This window comes from Helicoverpa zea, chromosome 13, assembly GCF_022581195.2.
Source record: "Helicoverpa zea isolate HzStark_Cry1AcR chromosome 13, ilHelZeax1.1, whole genome shotgun sequence".
Lineage (NCBI taxonomy): Eukaryota > Metazoa > Arthropoda > Insecta > Lepidoptera > Noctuidae > Helicoverpa > Helicoverpa zea.
In genome coordinates, this window is record NC_061464.1 from 5,868,353 (window position 1) to 5,891,222 (window position 22,870).

The 22,870-nt window shown below is 37.3% G+C and overlaps 4 protein-coding genes and 1 long non-coding RNA gene across 7 annotated transcripts; 4 read left to right on the forward strand and 1 right to left on the reverse strand.

Moving 5' to 3' along the window:
* The first annotated feature begins 307 nt into the window (after window positions 1-307).
* Window positions 308-1,844, forward strand: LOC124635803. Its single transcript, XM_047171757.1, has 3 exons — window positions 308-1,035; window positions 1,110-1,241; window positions 1,500-1,844. The coding sequence occupies exons 1-3, from the start codon at window positions 639-641 to the stop codon at window positions 1,796-1,798; spliced, it is 828 nt and encodes a 275-aa protein (XP_047027713.1). The 5' UTR covers window positions 308-638; the 3' UTR covers window positions 1,799-1,844.
* On the reverse strand, window positions 1,835-3,530 carry LOC124635802 (putative nuclease HARBI1). The gene is made up of 2 exons (XM_047171756.1): window positions 2,955-3,530; window positions 1,835-2,846 (listed from the first exon to the last, which is right to left on the reverse strand). The coding sequence occupies exons 1-2, from the start codon at window positions 3,176-3,178 to the stop codon at window positions 1,976-1,978; spliced, it is 1,095 nt and encodes a 364-aa protein (XP_047027712.1). The 5' UTR covers window positions 3,179-3,530; the 3' UTR covers window positions 1,835-1,975.
* Window positions 3,531-4,642: 1,112 nt separating this feature from the next.
* LOC124635994 lies at window positions 4,643-7,041 on the forward strand. The gene is made up of 2 exons (XR_006985094.1): window positions 4,643-6,109; window positions 6,686-7,041. It is a non-coding gene; the product is annotated as an uncharacterized LOC124635994 (long non-coding RNA).
* Window positions 7,042-8,060: 1,019 nt separating this feature from the next.
* LOC124635739 lies at window positions 8,061-10,835 on the forward strand. 3 transcript variants are annotated; one of them, XM_047171691.1, is made up of 6 exons: window positions 8,418-8,475; window positions 8,566-8,773; window positions 9,008-9,124; window positions 9,315-9,678; window positions 9,822-9,890; window positions 10,412-10,835. In XM_047171691.1, the coding sequence occupies exons 2-6, from the start codon at window positions 8,573-8,575 to the stop codon at window positions 10,561-10,563; spliced, it is 903 nt and encodes a 300-aa protein (XP_047027647.1). In that variant the 5' UTR covers window positions 8,418-8,475; window positions 8,566-8,572; the 3' UTR covers window positions 10,564-10,835. The 3 variants fall into 3 exon arrangements, with proteins under 3 accessions (XP_047027646.1, XP_047027648.1, XP_047027647.1); XM_047171690.1 differs by having other exon boundaries at window positions 8,061-8,773; XM_047171692.1 differs by lacking the exon at window positions 9,008-9,124 and having other exon boundaries at window positions 8,062-8,773.
* A 3,706-nt stretch (window positions 10,836-14,541) lies between these two features.
* On the forward strand, window positions 14,542-16,350 carry LOC124635740. Its single transcript, XM_047171693.1, has 2 exons — window positions 14,542-15,689; window positions 16,300-16,350. Exons 1-2 carry the CDS (start codon window positions 14,894-14,896, stop codon window positions 16,311-16,313), a joined length of 810 nt encoding a protein of 269 aa, XP_047027649.1. The 5' UTR covers window positions 14,542-14,893; the 3' UTR covers window positions 16,314-16,350.
* The last annotated feature ends 6,520 nt before the right edge of the window (window positions 16,351-22,870 follow it).

Here is a 22,870-nt window from a genome sequence, read left to right on the forward strand (position 1 = left end):
GTGTTGCAAAATAAAGCTTATTATGTGCATCTAGAAAAGTTATACGTGAGTACGTGACGTGTCGTAGGATGACTTGCTAATTTCATTGTGCATTCATTATGTTATTTCATGCTACGATCACGCCTTTGTTGCTGTTCTTGTGGAATATTATAACCTGTGTATCGCCATAACGCTTTTAAAAAATATATCATGTGGTATTTGACCTTACATGACCGGTGCACTTTGACCGTGTCATGAGGGCCACGCCCTACAATTATTTTTCCATATTCTTCTTTTCAAATAATTTCTTATAGTGACTACCTATTTATTAATTTCATTAAGGGCCGATTTTTCAATCATCAGATAAAATGCCTAATAACTATTCTAAGGAATAACGTTATTGGACTGTTTATACAGACGAATAGATGCTCGTCGATTTTTCATTAGTAATTTATTGCATGAATAACGTTTTGATCCAATATTTCAACTCTAGCATTTTAAGCTTTTGAGAAGTGAAACAAATATATCGCTAAGCAATGCATTAGACAGAGACAGACTTTTTTCTATCCTGTCAAATTATCCGTCTATAATTTTTAGGTTAAAAATAGCCAGTTCAGTTTGAGTTGTTTTTGATTTTGTGAAAAACATAAAGTAAAATAATGGAAAACAAAAAACGAGAGCGCTCAGCCAATTTTGATTCTGCTGAAATTCAGCTCCTAATTAATTTAGTGGCAAAATTTAAAAATATTGTTGAAAATAAAAAAACTGATGCCGTTACTAATAAGGATAAGGAGGCAGCCTGGAGGCAAATAGAAGAGAATTTTAACTCCTGTGGAGTGTCCACAAATGCCCGATCGTGGAAGACCCTCAAATTGAAATACGAGGGTATAAAAAAAAACACAAAAAAGAAATCTTCTCTGCAAAGGCAAGAGATGTACAAAACTGGAGGAGGGCCTTCAAAAGCTCCAGAATTCAGTGAAATCGATGAAAAGGTGCTTAGCATCTGCTCGAACATAACAGGACTTGAGCCACGTCACGACAGTGACACTATTTCAAGTAAGTATTGGCATGTTTTTGGTTACCAGTTACTATTTAAAGTGCAAAAGCTCACATGTAATAATATTTTTCAGAATCTACTCCTCTGGAAGAAGTTGAAGATAGTAATATTATTTTTGAAATAGAAGAAATACCAGAAAATTCATTCCAACCCCATCCAGTAGTTGATTTGGCCATCGGGGAAATTGTTGAGGACAATCAAAAAGGTATATGTCTATAAAAGTCAGATGTTCTTAAATTCAGTTATTTTATTTTAAGGAGCATTCTATGAGGCCATAATTTATAATTTATGCTTGCAGGCAGGTTGTAAGATTATAGTAGGGTACTACAGATTGTGTTTTGATATCTAATAATAAACCAAACAAATGAAACATGTTATGTTTAATTAGCCCATAAGCCCATACTAAATGTAGGTATACTTTCATGTAATGTATTGTATGTAATTGTTGTTGTATTACTTTCAGAAAATAATTGGGACAAATGGCACCCAAAGGCTTTAAAATCAAGGGTGTCCAATGTATTAAAACCAAATGTCTCCAAAGCTAGTGTCACCGCCAAACTAGACAAATTAAGCGAAGCTCGACTGGAGCTAGTACAGCTCCAAATGAAGACTGCCAAACTTGAGCACCAGTTTATGGAGGAGGAGCATAAACTGAAAATGTTGCATTTAGCTAATGATGAGAGAAGAAAAGAAGAATTACACTCATTACAATTAAAACAAAATGGGTGTAATTGTGGAGCAGTTCCAAATACCATGACTTAGATTTTTGTTCATTATTTTGAAAAATAAAAACTTGACTTTAATAAAATACCAATGTTTTTATTATGTAACATTAATTGAAAAAGAAATTGCACATATGATAAACATAAATTTCTATTGAATGAATATAAAGATTATATGTAGTAAAACTGTTGAAAAATTGAGCTTGGCTGCCCTAGATTATTCAGTAGGTAAGGCATGAAAATAATTTATTAAGATTAAGTTCCTAGTATGGCACCTTTCATCACCAGTAAAATCGGCTATAGCGGGTGGAAATATAGGCTGTGGTGGAATATGCAATTCTGGGTCCACTGGAGGTTCCTCCTCATTTTTTGATCTTGCCAAGTTGTGTAGTACAGCACAGGCTACAATCACATCTTGTGCAAGCGGCAGCCTACACCTTAATCCTATACTTAGGACTGGAAACCGTCTTTTCCAAACTCCAAAGCACCTTTCAATAACATTCCGTGTTCGAATTTGTGATTCATTATATAAAGTCTTAGTTGGTGTGTCTGGATTTTGAAAAGGAGTGAGTAGGTAATTAGTTAGTTCATAACCACTATCTCCAAGTATAATTCCATTGCCAAATTCACCATTCTCAAAGTGGTATTTCACATGTGAATTGGCAAATATCATGCAATCATGGGTAGAGCCAGGCCAACGTGCAACTATATCTTGAAACATCAAGTCTGCTGAACACATTGCTTGAACATTAAACGAAAAGAATCCTTTTCTATTCCTGAATTCTTCTGCAGTGTTACCACCAGGCGACTGAATCCTAATATGGGTGCCATCTATAGCCGATACTACTCTAGGGAATCTGGCTATTTTATAAAATTCTAGTTGAGTGCTTCTGATGTCTTCGTCACTTCTTGGCAAGTTTATGAATATTGTTCTTAAAGATGCTATAGCTTCAGTAACTTTTTTAATAATACGGCACATAGTGGAACTATGAATACCACCAAAATCACCAACAGTTATGTAAAAACTTCCAGTGGCATAAAATCGCAGTGCAATTAATAACTGCAACATGGGTGAAATACACTGATTTCTGAAACAAATAAAAGCCCTTATTTTAACTGATATTGTAAGTACATACATAGGTAAGCACTATCTTACATCACGGAAAGTGCGATATAACAGCTTACCGCTTACGTACCTTTCTGTTTGGTGCTTGATTTTATTTTCAATTAGGGAAAGTAAATATTGCACCGACTCTTTCCGAAGTCTGAATCTGCGATGAAATTCTTTTGAATCCCAAATCCTAAAGTGATCAGGCCTTGGGCGGATTATTCTTTCTTTTCTTTCGGGTGGATTTATATATTCATTTATTATAGTCTCTTCTTCGATAGCCAAGTCATCAATATTATCGAAAATATCCATAATAAATTGTTAATAGCGCAAGAAATAACTTTCAGGCCTTGGGCGGATTATTCTTTCTTTTCTTTCGGGTGGATTTATATATTCATTTATTAAAGTCTCTTCTTCGATAGCCAAGTCATCAATATTATCGAAAATATCCATAATAAATTGATAAATTGTTAATAGCGCAAGAAATAACTTCAAACTAAAACGTCATCTGCGTCAAATTATCAATCGAATAGTACTTACCTGGCGGTCAAGGCGGCAAATAAATTAATTCCTCAGATAAGGATTTATTCGTCCAATAGGTCTTACTCGACCATTGAAAAATTCATCAACTTCGCTATCTCTCGAATATACCCTATCTGTTTGTTTATCTGACAATTGAAAAATCGGCCCTAACTTCATTTAAACTAGTGCTGTGCTTTGTAAATCATGCAAATACTTTCACCTTCATCACTTGCATTCAGATTACATTTTGTTAGCTGTAATTATGATTGTCACGCTGCCTAGGCTGCCTCATCTCGATGCTATCTAGTGCTTGATCACTGCTTTCCATCTAGTTAGGTAGTGAGTAGGTGGAAATCGGGATGTTGCAGTCGTGGCTGGATATAACCGGACCGTAACTAAGACGGAACGTAACGGACATTCCAGGGTTCAAGTACCTGACTACCTCCAGTGCACCTACCGTAGTGCACCTACCCTAAGTGCACCTACCTACGCGCCTGTCTACCTACGTGGCTGTGTCTACCTACGTGCCTCTGCCTACCTACGTGCCTGTGCCTACCTGCGTGCCGCGCCTATCTACGTGTCCTGCATCTACCTACGCGTCCGGCATCTACTAGCGCGCTGCACACCTACCCCGCCTGACCGCTGCCGAGCTGCCTGACTATACAGGATAGTAGTGTTCTATAGCGGGCCAGAGCTTAACGCGAGCTCGATTATTCTAAACCCACTCCCGGCTCTGCCGATCTTTTGTAGAATATACTTATATACTAATTTTCTAAATTACTCTTTTTATTTTCTCACCTAGTAGACTACCTACCACTAAACCGAAACGTCACAGTGGCGCCCAATAATGGTAGAATATATCGAGCTGTGTTTAGTTCTTGTTTGCTAAGCATTTTGTAGTTGTCTTGGTGTTGGTTGTCTGTCAGTTGTGTTGAATTTGATCACAGCCTGCCAAATGTGAATCTACCCACATCTGTTTAATAATTATTTTTTTTCTAATATTTAAATTCAACCGTCCATTTTTTTGTTTGACCTACCGTCAATATTTTTCTACCCCCAAATTTTATTTTTTTCTTCACATTTAAATTCAAAGTTTACATACCTTAAATATATTTTCACATATGGTTAGACTGACCACAAACGTGCTGATTTTGCATCCGAATTGTTTTGTCTTTATTATTTTTGTCTTTATTTTGCAACACACTCCTTCTCTGCGGTTTTAATTTTTATCATGTCTTACCCTATTAAGTTTTTATTGCTACAAAAAGCGGAACTAGACTATGAAGTTACTGTTCGTGGTGGTACTGGGGGAGATTCGGTTAGCGAACTTCGGAAACAGATAGTTAAATTACCTCCTATATTACAAATAACAAACTTATAATTTTAATCGTATCTATTCCAAACATTAAAATCACTACACTAAACCTAAAATTATTTCTAATAGAACCCCACAAGACAGTCACAATCTATTCGTTAATAAAATCGTACATGAAGTATTTTAAACTATTAAATAAATTAACTATAAAGCATAACTTAAACTAATTTCATCAAAATGTTACTACGGTTAGGTAAAGTAAATTAGATATGTAAAGTATTTTCAATTTTTAATACCTACTTCAACTTCGTTGATTATAGCTAAATATACGTAATTTTAAACAAATTTTAAAAAGTCAACTAAAACTAGATGCACTACATGTAACTAAAACAAATAAATAATGTAAACTAAACTTAATAATATAAACTAAAAAACTAAACTAAATAATGTAAAGTACCCACTTACTACTACTACCCATAACTATTGCTTTTCTATTTTCCAATTATTGGTCTACCCCAATAGCTTATATGATGATGGTCTACCCCATACATCATATTCCTACCATATTAAATATATTATGACTATCGGCCCTACACCGATGGTTATAAACGAAACTTGATCGTGGTTCTACCCCATAGATCCCTTCTGTATGCTAAAGGCCCTACACCTTTGGTATTCTACGGAGCGGTGCAACTCCTTAAATAAGCCTTTGCAAGAGCGGTTGATTACTCTATAAGTAAGCCTTAAAATCACAAATATAACTTATGTATTTATCCTTTCTAATATTCAATCTATCAATAATAGTTATGTGTAGTTAGTAATCGCTCAATTTCAGCTTTATCCTCTACCAGCCATGACTGAACTGGGTGAGTGTTCTGTGCACTATAGGCAGAATACTCAGGTCGAAAGGACGCTGACGCACAGATGTCTAGTGTGATGTCGGCTATTTAATGTAAGGAAGAATGAAAGGTGAGGGATGATTACATTATGAATGAAGACGAATGAAAGAGAAACTTAGATCAGTTGTTAGCAAGAGCGAAAGCAGCGGATTTTTCCTAGGAAAAATCCTACGCTAAAAAGGGGGGTACTGTAACGTTGTACGTTATATTTTGAATATTTAAAAATACTAGACTTGCTATATCTCGGCCGCGCGCCGCGAGCCGTGAGCCGTTGACGGGTGACGGAAACCGGTTCGGCGAACTATCCCTCCTATGAGGCGACGCGAGCAGAGCCGGCGGTCAATCGCGAGACGGTCACTAGCACGACGCCGCGAGCCGATACAGTCTACTACTACTACTGGTCTATGTACATTTTTAACTCGCGATTTTTATTGCAAATAAATTAACCTTTAATAAACTATTGTGCTTTTAAAATAACTTTTAAAGTCAGTGTATACCCCAGATCGGGTGAGTGTTGCAAAATAAAGCTTATTATGTGCATCTAGAAAAGTTATACGTGAGTACGTGACGTGTCGTAGGATGACTTGCTAATTTCATTGTGCATTCATTATGTTATTTCATGCTACGATCACGCCTTTGTTGCTGTTCTTGTGGAATATTATAACCTGTGTATCGCCATAACGCTTTTAAAAAATATATCATGTGGTATTTGACCTTACATGACCGGTGCACTTTGACCGTGTCATGAGGGCCACGCCCTACAATTATTTTTCCATATTCTTCTTTTCAAATAATTTCTTATAGTGACTACCTATTTATTAATTTCATTAACTTCATTTAAACTAGTGCTGTGCTTTGTAAATCATGCAAATACTTTCACCTTCATCACTTGCATTCAGATTACATTTTGTTAGCTGTAATTATGATTGTCACGCTGCCTAGGCTGCCTCATCTCGATGCTATCTAGTGCTTGATCACTGCTTTCCATCTAGTTAGGTAGTGAGTAGGTGGAAATCGGGATGTTGCAGTCGTGGCTGGATATAACCGGACCGTAACTAAGACGGAACGTAACGGACATTCCAGGGTTCAAGTACCTGACTACCTCCAGTGCACCTACCGTAGTGCACCTACCCTAAGTGCACCTACCTACGCGCCTGTCTACCTACGTGGCTGTGTCTACCTACGTGCCTCTGCCTACCTACGTGCCTGTGCCTACCTGCGTGCCGCGCCTATCTACGTGTCCTGCATCTACCTACGCGTCCGGCATCTACTAGCGCGCTGCACACCTACCCCGCCTGACCGCTGCCGAGCTGCCTGACTATACAGGATAGTGGTGTTTCTATAGCGGGCTGGAACTTAACGCGTGCTCGATATTTCTAAACTCACTCCCGGCTCTGCCGATATCTTTTTATAGAATATAGACTTATACTAAATTACTAGATTTCTTTTTTTATTTTCTACTTACTACTCTACCTACCACTAATCCAAACGTTACACTGCATTGTGGAAAATTAAAAGTAAGGAGGATGCGGATAAAAACAAAAGGTCGCTTGCTTTATCAAGCATAGTCAAAGCACCTCGAGTATATAAACCTGCATACACCGAAGATTTTTTGGAGAAAAAAATTAATGCTTTAAGAACCAACTTCAACAAACCATTTTTTGGAAACCATTGTAATTTTTGCGACGACCACTTTCCTGAGCTCAGGGAGGTGAACGACTGCGGTATGTGGACTTGACGGCATCTTCAAGTCGCGTCAAGTCCCTCGTCAAGTGAAATTGTCAAGCACGTAGTCTCGCGGACCCATAAGAAAAAATGAAGAGCCGCGGAATTCAATATTTGAAATTGATTGATTGATTGATTGAATTGATGATTGATATTGCGCGGGAGCACAGGGAGCGCGTACCGCGCTTCCCCAGCATTTTGCCCCGCCGCCCGACTGTGTTGCCAGGCGGCGCAGGCCGTAACACAAATAAATAAAAATGCGTACCTAACCATAATGTTCCTAATATCATTCCCTCACTGTGACCCAAGTACTAATTTTATTAAGTTTCATTTACCAAAAAAGCACAAAAATCATTCGAATCATATTCAAGTAAGCTGTGTTGTTTAAACTTATTATATATTTATTGGAAAAAACTAATAATTTATTTTTTATATGTGTCCCACATGAATAAATTATTCCCTCACACTATTGCTAGCAGTGGAATCATGAACGCATACCAATAAAATACGAAGGCTACCATTAGTTTTTGAAACTTGACACTAATATCAAATAATCGAAATAGCGAATTTTCTGGTAAAATAAAAGCAGAATTAGCAAAATTGTTTGCTAATGCTGAATTGGACGAATTTGAAAATATGAGTAATTCAACAAATGAAGGACGAAACCAAACTAGCCAGCAACCATCGTCGCTAATGTACCTATCACCTGCATATTCTGTAACGTCTGATGGATCTACTGAAACCGTTTTAATAACAGTACCCTTATTCGCTAACTTTCGGATTTTCAGCTGTCAACTGGCCTCAGTTGTCAACCGAACTTTGATGTCAACTGACAATTCCAAAACATCGGTATTTAGTATCGCATGAAGTGGACATCAGTGGATATCTTTTCACGGTGCTTAACGTAAAAACTATGGTGACTATCAGGGGTACTCTTGACAACTCTAGTTTTTATCGACTATTATACTGCTAAGGTGGAAATACCTTATTAGCATTACATTACTACGTTTGAGAGAACGCTTTATTTTCAGCGTGTTATACATTTAAAAACAATCTGTCTCGGTAAAATTCAGTATTTGCTTTCTATTGTGTGTGAACTTGGTGTCTAAAGTTCCGTGTGGTTGAACAATATTTTAACTGAGAACATTGTGAGTATTGTAGTTATTGTGAATTAAACAACTTAAATTCCTGTTTTGCATGCAAAGCAATAATTGATACACCATTTTATTATTATTTAGGTTTAAAATGCCAGGACGCAGGAAAGTGTCACTGAGGCAAATGGAGCTGCTTCTAGAGTTTGCGCATTCCCATCGCGACATAGCGTTGGGCCGCTTTCCGCCAGGTCCTCAGGGAGTGCGGGACACTCGAGAAGCATGGCGGTCAATTTCGGTGGCACTTAACTGTGTCGGCAGCGGAGCCACTAAAACGCCGGACCAATGGCGCCGAGTACGTTTACTTCTTTATTTAAAAAACAGCACTTTAGCATGTTTGTATGGTGGCACGACTATATCTCATAATATTCACTTGCTTTTAATTTTGGATACTTACTTTGCATCTGTAAAACTTAATAGTAACTCATTGATAACTTTTTTTTATTTTGCTTTTTCTAAGTTTTTGTCACTGAATGAATATAACATTGTTTGCATGTGTAACTAACCAGTAACTGTTTTTTTTGTCAAGTATTGGATAGAGTTCAAAGCAAAAACTAAAGGAAAAGCTGCAGACATGCGGAGGAGCACATCTGCGACTGGTGGAGGCCCTAACAGGCTGGTCCCTCTTAACTATATAGAGGAAAAGGTGCTGGCTTTGTAAGGCCCTGTTGTGGTTGAGGGATTGCCTGGTGTGCGCTTGCCCATTGATGTTAGTTTAATTTCATATAAATATAATTTAAGTTTTATTGTCATCCGCTTCATTGAAACTACTACTTTATTTGTCAGGATGTTATGTGGTTTCTTTACGCATATTGAAAAGAAAATTATTTCTTCAGATATTGTCACTTGGTGACCCACCAACTTCCCAGCCATCAATGTCTGGAGCTGTGGCTGTACACACCTCACAGCCTCCGGTGCCTCCTAAGCCCTCAACCTCTACTTATGATGAGCAGATAATGGAGGTTGAATGGCTTGACGACAGCCTTCTAGAGGGGACACAGCCTGTGGAGCAGATGCCTGCTGCAGAGGCTGTGGAGCAGATGCCTGCTGCAGAGGCTGTGGAGCAGACGCCTGCTGCAGAAGCTGTGGAGCAGACGCCTGCTGCAGAGGCTGTGGAGCAGACGCCTGCTGCAGAGGCTGTGGAGCAGATGCCTGCTGCAGGGGCTGTGGAGCCCACACTATCTAGTGAGGCTGCTATTAATAAGTACTTCTTAATTAATAAATAAAAAACAGCTTTTTATTTTATTTTTACTAGGCCTAGCGATAAGCAAGTAGTAATTAGGTTTGTATTGTAAGGTGTATTATCCTGTAGTTAAATCATTGTAATAACTATATTTTTCTAGGGAATTCTGAGAGAGATGGTCCACAATGTTCAACCCCGAGCCAGCGTCAACGACCACGACGAGCGAATGGTTAATAATTTTATTTCAATAACAAAAATTTTGATAATTTTACTACTACTATACTACTATTATATCGGGTGTGTCGTTCACAATCACATTAAATCATATCGCATATACTTTATGATATTCTATGGCGAATTGTAAAAAAAATAACCTAATCCATTCAGTGGTTTAACCACAGGAGTCATTTTTCGTTTTTATAATTTACAACATCATGTGTAAAGCAGAGATAAATTTAGGAGTATCGTATGTTTTGATCAGTTGACAGCTGTCAGGTTTCAAGGGAGAATTTCAATTGTTTGTAATGATTGTGTTTTATATGGTGTTCTAATTTTTGCACATTTTTATTCCATTTACTTTGTTTGAAAAAATCATTTTTTTAGTTTTACGTATTTTTCTTTTATCTTTGTGTTAATCGACATATATTAACCAGTATATTAACGCATTTCATTTAATGTGATTATGAACGACACACCCGATATATGCATGTAAGCCAAAAAGAAAAATAGTCACAAATATTATTTTTTCAGTTCGCAGAGAGGAGTCAATACCTCGTTGGGCCTATGACCTGGAATTGAGGAGAATAGAGGTGGAGACCCGACTCACAGAAGCAGTGGAGGGGATACTTGGGGTTTTAAGAGACATTCGGGACGACTACCGCCGGCAAACAAACCGGGAATGATTACCTACTGCGTTGGTCTAGTTGTCGTTCCGAATGTTGAAAACAATGTATCCTCCGCGGCCCCCCCCTCTATCTTTTGGGTCCAATGTTTAAAAACGTCAGCGGTTTTACCCATGCCCATAGGACCCCTTGTAAGTGGATGTCTACACCCTACGTTGTGATTGTTAATTAGTTTTTATATTAAAAAAGATTTTAATTAGAATAATTATTATTAAGTGAAATTTTAAATAATGTTGTACCTTTTATTCTAAGAATAAATAGCGTTTATAAGACTAAACTAGTTTTATTTTAGGTACTTACCCTATTCATTTTACTAGGAGCTACTGCCTATCTTACCTGATCAACTCAGTTAAAACAAAACTCCTTGGTAAGACTGGTTATTGGTAATTCAAACTCAAACTAAAATTATATTTTATTTATTTAAAATAGGCGCATAAAAGTTCACAAGTAGAAAAGCTCTTGCGAAATGTCAAGCTAGTTGCACGGTTCCAAGGAGTGGGTCTCATGGAGAAGAACCGGCAAGAAACTCCATAGACACTCTTTTAAAAAAAATCAATTTTTTACAATAATTTTCATATAGTGCTAGTTATCCCTGAGAAAGTTATACAATGCAAGTGAAGCTAATGTATTGAATGAATAAATTATATAAAACTATTTTAATGCAACTATGTTAAGAGGAAATTAAATTATATAATTCAAATAATGTTACTTGGTAAGCCAAGTTTTGAAATAGGTACCGCATCCTGCGGCTCGTTCAGCTCGCCTTGGTGGGGAGCATTTTGTTGGATTTTATATTTTATAAATTGCAACATTAAGTTAATTTTAATTATATTTTTGTACCGTGGCAACATCGCTCTCTCTCTTGCTCTGCGACACGGACCGAATACACGTAATTATTTGCAATCGCCGTTTTATTTTCTGTATCTCCTGCATCAGCCCACCAGCCCTATCGACACACTACACCGCTGCACATGGTCCTTCGAAAAAAGAAGCGCTGCTGGGAGACGAAACTCCAGGTTTGCAAACAAATTTACGGCCGTGTCGCACGAGGCCATTTTTTTGGTGGGCATTGAGCAAGCAAACGGGCTCGCGATTTCCTGTGAGACTGGTCGTCGCTACAAAATCGCAATACCTATACGATTCGACGGCCACAATTACAAGGTCCACAGGAGGAAGCCCAGCATCAGCATCGATCTAAAATTCGATTTCACCGTTGTCGCCGGAGTCACCTCTGCAGGTGCGAAGAGTACACTTGGCAGCAAGATAGGGTGTTCCGCGAGAGCAAGTGAGACGGAGCACATCGAAATTCGAAAGATTCGCATTTCATCACACGCCCGCACGCAACAATAGGACAATCGTACGGGCGCGAAAGAGACAGCAAGTGACGCCACAAAACTTCACAGCAGCAACAGGCGAGCTCGCGCAACCGCCATTTTGTTGGGAAGAATTGGATCGCCGTCGCCGATCAATACTGTAAAAGTGTTTAAGATAACAGTGAATCTTGTAATACATAGTTAATAGTGTTCCTGTAAAGTTATTATTGAGTTATTAACGTAAAGTACAGGTAATATTTGTTTTAAGAATCGACACTTTTAGCGAACAATGGAAGACCTAAAGAAAAAAGTCGCCGCACGCGGTTATGTGAAAGGTACTATGACTAGATTATTTAATTTCGTGAACATTGCCAATTTAGGCGATATTTCCATTAATGACCTATGCACAAAACGTGATAGGCTCAATGTGGCTTTTAAAGAATACGAAGCCCTATGTAAAGATATTCTTGGTCTTGACTCCGCCGACGAGGAAGATATAGAGTCGGTGGAGGACAATTATTTTAAAACTTTATCAGCCTTTGACAAACGCATCAAGCCTCTTGATTCAAACCCTTCAGGCTCTTCCACTCATGAAAAAACACATAAAACTAAATTACCACCTATATCCATAAAACCCTTTGAGGGCACATACACAGAATATGTTCCATTTATCAATTTATTTAATTCATTAATTCATAATGACAAAAGCCTAGACAATATACAAAAATTCTATTATTTAAGAACATTGTTAAAGGGTGAGCCATTCGATTTAGTCAAAAACTTGCCGGTCGAAGCTCTCAGTTATGATGCAGCTTTAAATTTACTAAAAAATAGATATGAAAATAAATATAGACTTAGACTTAAAACAAATAGTAAAATCAACAGCAGTCTCACTCAGAGAATTTATTTCAACAGTTAGGCAGCAAATAGCTGCCATCAAATATCAAGAACCTAATGTTATATACTGGGATGCTATATTGTTGTGTATTCTCTCTCGCAAACTAGACAGTTACACTGCGAAGGCCTACCAACTTGATCGGGATATGAATGCTAAGCCGCAATTGGAGGATTTTCTCAATTACATTGAGAACCGAGCCAACGCACTGGAGAATGTCGAGCAGGGACATCAACCCCATCCTGGTAATAGTAGCAGTAAGGTAGCAGCAGTCGCCACTACAGGAGCAACATGCACTTACTGTAAGTCTTATGAACATAAATTGTTTAACTGTAAAAAGTTTCAGTTATTGCCTGCAAATGATAGATACACATTTGCCAAGGAAAAAAAAGTATGTATGATTTGTTTAGGTCAGCATGGTGGCAAATGCAGGTTTCACTTCCGGTGCTCAGAGTGCAAGAAGCCTCATAACACTCTGCTTCACTGCAATTTAAGTGAAACCCCACCAGCTGTCACCTTATCAAGTAATGTTGATAACAATGTACTTTTGCCTACAGCTAAAATCAAGGTAGTAGCAAGGGATGGTACTCAATACATTATCAAGGCATTACTGGACAGCGGATCTCAAGTTTAATTTATAACCACAAAGGTTGTTCAGCTATTAGGATTAACGCCCTTGCAAAGTGATACTTGTATTATTGGAATCAATAATGAAAAGAGTAATATTAAATACTGCATTCCTATTGAAATTCATTCATTAAATTCACCATTCAAGACAACAGTAACTTGTCATGTACTTAAAGATGTTACATGCAAATTACCGCAAAACAAATTTGATGTCTCTAGGGTCATTATGCCACCCAACATTATATTGGCAGATGACCAATTTAATGTTCCTAGTGAAATCAACATGTTATTAGGGGCTGATGTATTTTTCCAGACGCTATTGCCCAACGAGCAGCGCATGACCATCAGCCTGCCCAGCCACAGCAACCAGTCATCAGCTGTGCCCCGGAGTGCTGCTCATCCACCACAACAGCCTAGTAGCACACAGCTACATGTCTTCAACACATACTTCGGGCACATTGTAGGAGGGAATCTGCCACCTAAGGTATCTCAACAAACATGTAATAGAGTAGTTTTGAAATGTGAATTAGGTCTCAATGAGACACTTGCCAAGTTTTGGACAAATGAAAAAGTTCCAGAGAGATTTGTTGAACAAACATCTGAGCAAGAACTTTGTGAAAAAATCTTTCAAAGTTCAGTTAAATTAGTTAACAACCAGTTTGAAGTTCCTATACCTTTAAAAATACCTTTGTCAGATGTAAACGATACTCTTGGTGAGTCTTTTCACTTAGCATTAAAAAGGTTTTTAAATTTGGAAAAGAGATTGCATAGTAATCCTGATTTATTCATGCAATATCAAAATTTCATTCATGAATATCTATCTCTTGGTCATGGTCATTATGTTGATATAGAATTGTATGATTTATGTAAGCATGCAGTATATTTTTTGCCACACCATGCGGTTATTAATAACAATAGCAAAACTACAAAGCTTCGCACAGTGTTTGATGGTTCAATGAAAACAAACAAAAAAGTTTCTTTGAATGATTTACAACTTAATGGGCCAGTGGTTCAAAAGGAATTATTTGATATCATTTTATTATTTCGTTTAGGTAGATACACATTTACTACAGATATAAGGCGTATGTTTAGAAATATTAAAATAGACCCTCAATACTCTTGCCTTCAAAATATTTTGTGGAGGGACAATCCGGATGAGCCAGTTAAGTGTATTAGATTAGACACAGTTACATATGGCTTGAAAAGTTCAAGTTACTTAGCAACTCGTTGTATAGATGAGCTAGCAAATAAATATGAAAAGTTATACCCACTAGCTTCATCCATTATCAAAAATAATCAGTATGTTGATGATATTATATATAGTAATAATAATTTAGAAACCACTGTCAGTGCCAGAGACCAACTTCGTGATTTGCTTAAATTAGGTAGTTTTAACACTCATAAATGGTCATCAAATAATGAAAATGTGTTGAGTACTATACCATCAAACGAAAGACATTTTGATAGTTTAGAATTGCAAAAAGATAATTATTATATGAAAGCCCTAGGACTTCAAATAAATGTAAAGGATGATCACTTTATAATCTCTACTCCAGAACCATTTGATACAAAAAAGGTTACAAAAAGGAGCATACTTAGTTATATAGGTAGATTCTATGACCCAATGGGATTTGTGAGCCCAATTGTGGTCACAGCAAAGGCCATAATGCAAAAATTATGGTTACTGAACACAGGTTGGAATGACAGTCCGCCTGCAAATGTTCAGCAAGAATGGTTTAATTTTACCAATAATTTAGCTGCAATGCAGCCTATCCTATTAGATAGGAATATTAGTGTTTCAGAAGGAGACTCGGCAGATTTAATCGGCTTTGCTGACGCTTCGAGTAAGACAGCCTACGGATGCTGTGTGTACCTGCGAGTCACAGACCAAACAGGTACAACGAAATTGCATCTACTTTGTTCGAAGTCGCGAATCAACCCTATCCAAAGGAAAGGCATGACTGTGCCAAGGCTTGAATTGAATGCTGCACTCTTGCTATCAAAATTGGTTTTGAGGACTCATGATACACTCAGAGTCAAAATTAACATCAGGCATGTTTGTTTATTCAGCGACTCTCAAATCGTTCTTGCATGGCTAACCACTGAGCTAACAAAACTTCAAGCTTACGTATCGAACAGAGTAAGTGTAATTCGTCAAAACACATCTGGATACAGTTGGCATTATGTCAATACGCATGACAATCCTGCTGATCTCATTAGCCGAGGCGTCAACCCGAATGAGCTGAGTAGCTGCGATATTTGGTGGAATGGCCCTAAGTTCCTGCAAAACAGTGAGTATAAGTTTGCTGCTTATAGCTCACCTGCTGAGTCACTCACATTGGAGCGCTGCTTAGCTCCTTCCAGCAACTTGGTGTGCCAAAATCCCAATCCGCTTGACTATGTGTTCAAGCGCTTGCATAATTACTCTAATATAAATAAAATAGTAAGGCTATTAGCATACATATTGCGATTTTTAAACAATATTAACAAAAATAATTCTAAAATAAATACAAACTATCTGCAAAGTTCTGAGTTAGATAATGCATTAATGTTACTTATTAAATATGAACAAAGTATATATTTTAAATCTGAAATCAAAGCAATAAGCAATAATAAGAGCTTGAAGGGGAATCTAGCTGAGTTGCATCCCTTTCTTGACAATAGGGGTCTATTGCGCGTTGGTGGCAGGCTGCATTATGCTAATATAGCTTATTCACAAAAACATCCTGTCATACTACCTAAGGGCTCTTCAATTACTAGCTTGCTTATAAGGTGTGAACATGAAAGGCTACTGCACGCAGGGCCTAAGCTTTTACTCTCGCATCTTAATCAAAGGTTTTGGATTGTTAATGGCTTATTAGAAGTTAAGAAAGTAACTCACAAATGTATTGTATGTTTCAGACAAAAGGCCTTAGCAGCCAAGCAACTGATGGGCTCCTTGCCGGCTGCACGTATAACAGCCACCAGCAGGCCATTTGAGAAAGTCGGCGTGGATTTCGCTGGGCCAATTGATGTGAAACTCTCTCGCGTAAGACGATCTTTAATAGGTAAAGGGTATATCTGTGTATTCGTATGTTTCGCGACAAAAGCAGTTCACTTAGAACTTGCATCAGATTTGACCACGGAAACCTTTCTTGCGTGCTTAAGGAGATTTATCTCCAGACGAGGTTTGCCCACCGAAATTCACTGCGACAATGCAAGTACATTTAAAAGTGCAAGGAGTCAATTAGTTGAGCTCTACAAGCTGCAAGCTTCGCAGAGCCACCAAATGCAGGTTCAAAGATTTACCGCCGAGCGTGGGATACAATTTCACTTTATACCATGTTACTCACCTACATTTGGCGGGCTCTGGGAAGCGGCAGTTAAGAGCACGAAGTTTCACTTAAAAAGAATATTACAAAAAACTGTTCTAACTTATGAACAGCTTAATACTGTATTAACTGAAATCGAAGCAGTGCTTCTAGGCCACTCTTACCTTTATCTTCAAACTCTGATGATTATTGTTATTTAACACCTGGTCACTTTATTATAGGTAGTGCTTTGTCAATGTATCCTGAAATAAATGTATGTAACATTCCACAAAATAGACTTAAGTTTTGGCAACTATGCAATTCTTTAAAACAATCCTTTTGGAAATTGTGGCACCAATGTTATTTAAAGGACAATGGGCGATTCCGGTCCAAATATCCACCACGAACGAGACCTATATGGCTAGATAGCCCGTTGAATATGGAACATTTTTTGTTATGAAAGTAAAAAAAAATATAATGCCAGAAAAAAGTTATAGCAAAATCAAATAAAACTTTTTATACATTTTTTCAATTTCTTTTTTTCAATTATTTTTCGTGATGTTCGATTTTCGTACTTTCTGTAACTTGTGAAGAAATAGAATTGTTCATTATTAGAGAGAAGATACCACCAGTTACATCGAACTTTCTTAGATCCAGGAACCGCTGAGTATATCCAAGCACTTCTGGCGCCTCAATTGGTTAGTGATTCGTACATCCATCGGACAAAAAATATGGGCTGTTTCTGTTTATATGCAAATGTGTCTTAGTTTTAGACTCATCTTAGTTTTAGATAAAGTGCGTAAATGGAAGTGGAATAAAATAAAGAATGATAATGATAACATACAAAAACTACCGAAAATTAAGAATACATTTTTGGCTATAACTTTTTTTTGGCATTGTTTTTTTTTTTACTTTCTTAGTAAAAGTTACTCTAAATTAAGTGGACTATTTAATTATATAGGTCTCGTTCGTGGTGGACATTTGGACCAAACTTCATACATTCTTGCCCAATCTCCTTTATTACAAAACAGGCCTAAGTGGCGTGATACAGTTTGTAATGTTAAGTTAGGCAACTTAGTTATTTTAAAAGAGGACAATATTCCTCATATGTCATGGCCAATGGCACGAATTGTTAAATTATTTCCAGGACATGATGGAAAAATTAAGGCAGTTGATGTTAGGACACCAAATGGGAAAACCCATACCCGTGCCATCAATAAAATTTGTTTACTGCCAATAGAATATGATGATAGTACTTAAGAAATTGTATTAATGTTTAATAATAAGTCATATTTGTAAAACCATTTAAGTTATAGTTTTTTACTCTTATGTAGTGTAAAACATAATTGTAAGTTATTGTATAAGTAATAAATAAATAAATACATAGCATAAACAATAACTAGATAGATAGCATAAATAATAATGTAACCTTCACTCTAGTTTCTTTTAAGATTTATATCAAACAAATGTTCTATGATTGTTATTTGTGTTTTCTGTGAGGCCGCAGCATGTTGGATTTTATATTTTATAAATTGCAACATTAAGTTAATTTTAATTATATTTTTGTACCGTGGCAACATCGCTCTCTCTCTTGCTCTGCGACACGGACAGAATACACGTAATTATTTGCAATCGCCGTTTTATTTTCTGAATCTCCTGCATCAGCCCACCAGCCCTATCGACACACTACACCGCTGCACACATTTACAACAACCGATGCAACCTATGTTGATAGCGGAAGAAACTTCTCTTGAACCACCTCAAGAAGATGACGTCTTTCTAGCCATAGATTTAACGAAAAGATTTTAATAATAAAAAATGAGATAGAGACGTCACTCGAACATTTTATAACGCCCTCTGGCAATAAGTAAGAACAACTTACCATTAAGATATGTTTACGTATATAACTACACTTTCAAATCTACAGTATTGATTTCATCCCTGGTAGCAATATTTTATTTCTGTAGTAGTGGTAGTAGAAAATGGGGGCATAGGGTCTGCGGGGAGAATCGAAACAAATCTCAAGTTTTATTTACGACCTTATGCATACAATATTTGTTCTATAAATCTGGCAACACGCAGTCGTTCTGTCATAAGTATTTTAAAATAAAAAATCGGTAAAAAAAACTTTTAAGTTAAACGGTTTTACTTTATGTGCACTGAAAACTAGAAAATAAAAAAAACTGTTAAGTCCTTACCTATAAACATACTTACCTATAACCTACGTAGGTGGTCCCGGTCATATTAGACTAAAATAAAAACGTGGGGCCCATTACCTAACTATTGCTGTAGTACTTTTTTCTAGAGGTATAATAGGTGTGGATTGCATCGACTTACTATAATCGTAACTGGAGATTTTGACAATCAATAATCAGCCGTAGCGGCTTCACCAGCGCACGCCTAGCTCATGTTCTACCAAAGTATAAAGATATGCTTTGCCATAGGTAGAATTTCAGAGGGCCCCACGTTTTTATTTTAGTCTAATATGACCGGGACCACCTACGTAGGTTATAGGTAAGTATGTTTATAGGTAAGGACTTAACAGTTTTTTTTATTTTCTAGTTTTCAGTGCACATAAAGTAAAACCGTTTAACTTAAAAGTTTTTTTTACCGATTTTTTATTTTCTAGTTTTTAGTATTTAATGAAAATGCCTACCGAATATTCCTCATTCTATATATGGGTTAGCAGCGGTGAGGGAGTGCCAGTCTCTTACTGACTAAAAACCGTTGTGTTTCGTCGTAGGCCTTTTATGTACCAGGACCACGGTAACTCTTTCGAACAATCCCGCAGGCCTGGGCCCCGCTGGGGTTGCTGACAGTATTCTACTTGTGTAGCCCTTTCATTTGATACCCATATTGAGGGGGTTGTGGAAAAAATATGTAATCCGCCATTTTGTACCGGCGGCCATCTTGGATTTACAATGTAATTGATATTACTATATTGTATTGTCATCGGAATTAAAGGTGTGTACCAAATTTCAGATCAATCTGACAACAGGAAGGTACTTAAATTTGAATTACTAAATTTGACCCAAGAATAATAAATAAATAAATAAAAATAAAAAAACAAACAGAGTGAGCTAAATAAAACCGTATAAAAAAACGCACTTACAAACCATTGGGTCAAAGTTGTAAGAAATTTCCTCCATTCAACATTTAAATTTTATCTTGTGTTTACTTAATTTGTACTAGAAGTGAAGTTTTGAGCATTATTTTCAGTTGTTTGGGAACGGATTAAGCTATAATGTAAGTGATATAATCTTATTGCTTTTCATTTATTTATAAAAAAATCTTACTAAAGATTGGAAAGAAAAGAAAGACTTCAATATCACTGATGGTGGCAGGAACTGCAGAAGGAGAGTTATTACCACCGTATGTGGTTTACAAATCCACAAACCTACATATATGATACATTGGTAAAAATGGACCCGTAAATACAAGATATAACCGGACGTCGCGTCGTGAGGGTAGTTTGATGCAGAAGTGTTTAAAAACTGGGTTATTCTATTAAAAAAATTACAACAGAAAGGATACAAGAAAAGATAGCAATAACAAAAGTGATAAACTGTGCAGTCACAAAATAGACAACATTGATAATAGCAATAAAATCAACAATCTTCACGGTGATATAATGAATTCAATGAATCATGCCTTTGGAGATCACCAATCCTGTAAAGATTATTATTGCCAGAGCAGCGAAGACCTAACTTTGACTCTAAAAACTTGTTCGATTTGATTTAGGATCAAAACAATCGTAACTGCCGTGGCTGCCAAATCTCGCAGCCTAATCAACGATGCCGACAGCAACCGTGTAGAATGCTTCAATAGCATAGTTGCGAAATTCATAGGCAGTAAACGTGTCAACTTTTCTTTAAAACAAACATACCAAGCTCGTTGTGAAGCAGCTGTCGTTGCCTATAATACAAAAAACTATTATTTTTAGCTTAGGCTTTGGGTATACCTAAGGTATTATATTGTGATAACGGTACGTACTTTGTAGGTGCAAATAATGAACTTGATAATATTCTACGCTGCAGTCGTGCATCTGCCACAGAATTTGCTACCTGCGAAGGTATAGAGTTCGTATTTAGTCCAGCATATTCTCCTCATTTTGGAGGTATATGGGAGGCGGGCGTTCAGGCTGCAAAATACCATCTGATTAGGATCGCTGGAAATCAATCGTTTACTTTTGAAGAATTGACCACGCTATTTTCACAGATATAGAAGCCATATTAAATTCCCGACCTCTTTCTCCTATCTCTTCTGATCCCTTCGACCTAACTCCCCTTACCCCCGGGCACTTCCTTATTGGGCGGCCAATGATGTCGCTACCTTCGCATCCTGCGGACAACAGCCGATCGAAGTACCATTTGATCCAGAAAATTCGAGGAGAGTTTTGGGAGCGATGGCGTAATGAGTTTTTAGCTGATCTACAAATAAGAACAAAATGGAAGACGCCTAATGTCGACCCCAAAGTTAATGATATGGTCATCATAAAAGACGATAATGCACCACCACAGCGCTGGCGTCTTGGTCGTATTACACATATGGGACCAGACAACGTGTGTCGAGTGGCTTGTTTCTCTTACCAGTAACCTTTTGCTAGTATAAGTAATTCAAATACTGATTATTTTTGCAGCGATAATCTGCTGCAGATGATAAGAGCTGAGCGGCAAATGCAGGATTGCCGCCAGCTCAAAAAAAAAGAATACCAGGAGCGGAAACGTGTGGTTGAATCAAAACCCGTTCTTCTACCCGACGCGCCTCCGCGGAAGAGACGAACGCAGTATGTATTTAAAATCTCACCTATTATAAAACCTCGTGTTAAAAAGTTACGAATTATGCGAATCATCGACGGGATATCTTTGGAAGTTTATGGTATATGCTGGCAAATCAAAGACGACAATCAATAATGTCAATAACGACAACGATGATGACAATAACATTGAACAGACTGAACAAGACGGAACAAACTTTGTCTGACTTTCAAACCGAATGCAACAGCAAAACTAGTTTTTGATTTAGTACAGCCACTTTTACATAAAGGTATAATTGTCCATTATTCATTCTTGTCTCGTCCGAAGATGACGATAAATGATGATGATGACCTACGCCTGAGAGTGGAATTGCCAGTAATGATCTAGGTGAAAATGATCATCAATCAGAACCTACTGCATTATCTCCATTGCCAACTGTACCGCGGCGACGAAAGAATCCGGTGGAACTACAAGAAGCTGGCATGACTATGAAGGAGGCCATAAGTTCACTGCATAAAGTTTTAAATAAACCAAAAGTGGTAGACGACGATTTCGATCGGTATGGCAAGATTCTTGCTAATAAGCTTCGTAAACTATCTGAATCAGAAAGCTTAAAAATCATGTATGAAATTGATGGATTATTTATTAAGCGTTTAAATACTACACCCACTTACTCTGCACGGCCTTCGCCGATTTACTCATCGTATTCAGAGTTCATCACATCCTAATACATCACCAATATATTACGTACGGCCTAAATCGTCATGTACCTCATACTCAGAACCAGACATGCCAGCAACACGTTCTTCTTCAGCCATTTCCAATACACACCATACTTTTGTCTAATGAGATTGTGAGCCCACCAACAGATACAGCACTCACAGCACAAAGGCAAACAGCAGCTGCAATTTCCACGTCCATTGTCACAGAAATCTTCCGTACAAATGAAAACGCGAGTGTGTACACGTACGCTCTCGCCGAGACTATCATCGGCCTAGACTCTCGAAGAGTGTGTACAGCCGTCATTACAATCCTGGTGATGCAAAGTACAGCGACACAATAAAAAAGATCAAGCATGGAAGAATATTGCTGGCGTTCTATCTGCAACAGGTAGATACATCTACTTACTTTCCTAATCATACTTTTATGTAGGGCTGTATTTTCATAAGGACATTGTTCAATTTTGGTCTAAGAACCAATGTGAATATAAATTATACTATAATTTTCATTTATTTTTATATTGTTTGAAACATTTATTTTAGTATTCCACGGACACTTCAAATAAATAAATTCCAAATAAAAAGTTGGGTCACAATTATTGATGCCTTATAAAATGTTTTCCGTCAGCCAGTGCTGCCAGTTTCGGAAGGTTTCGCGACTTCGGTAAATACGGATCGAATTGAGAACCTCCTTTCCAAAGTCGGT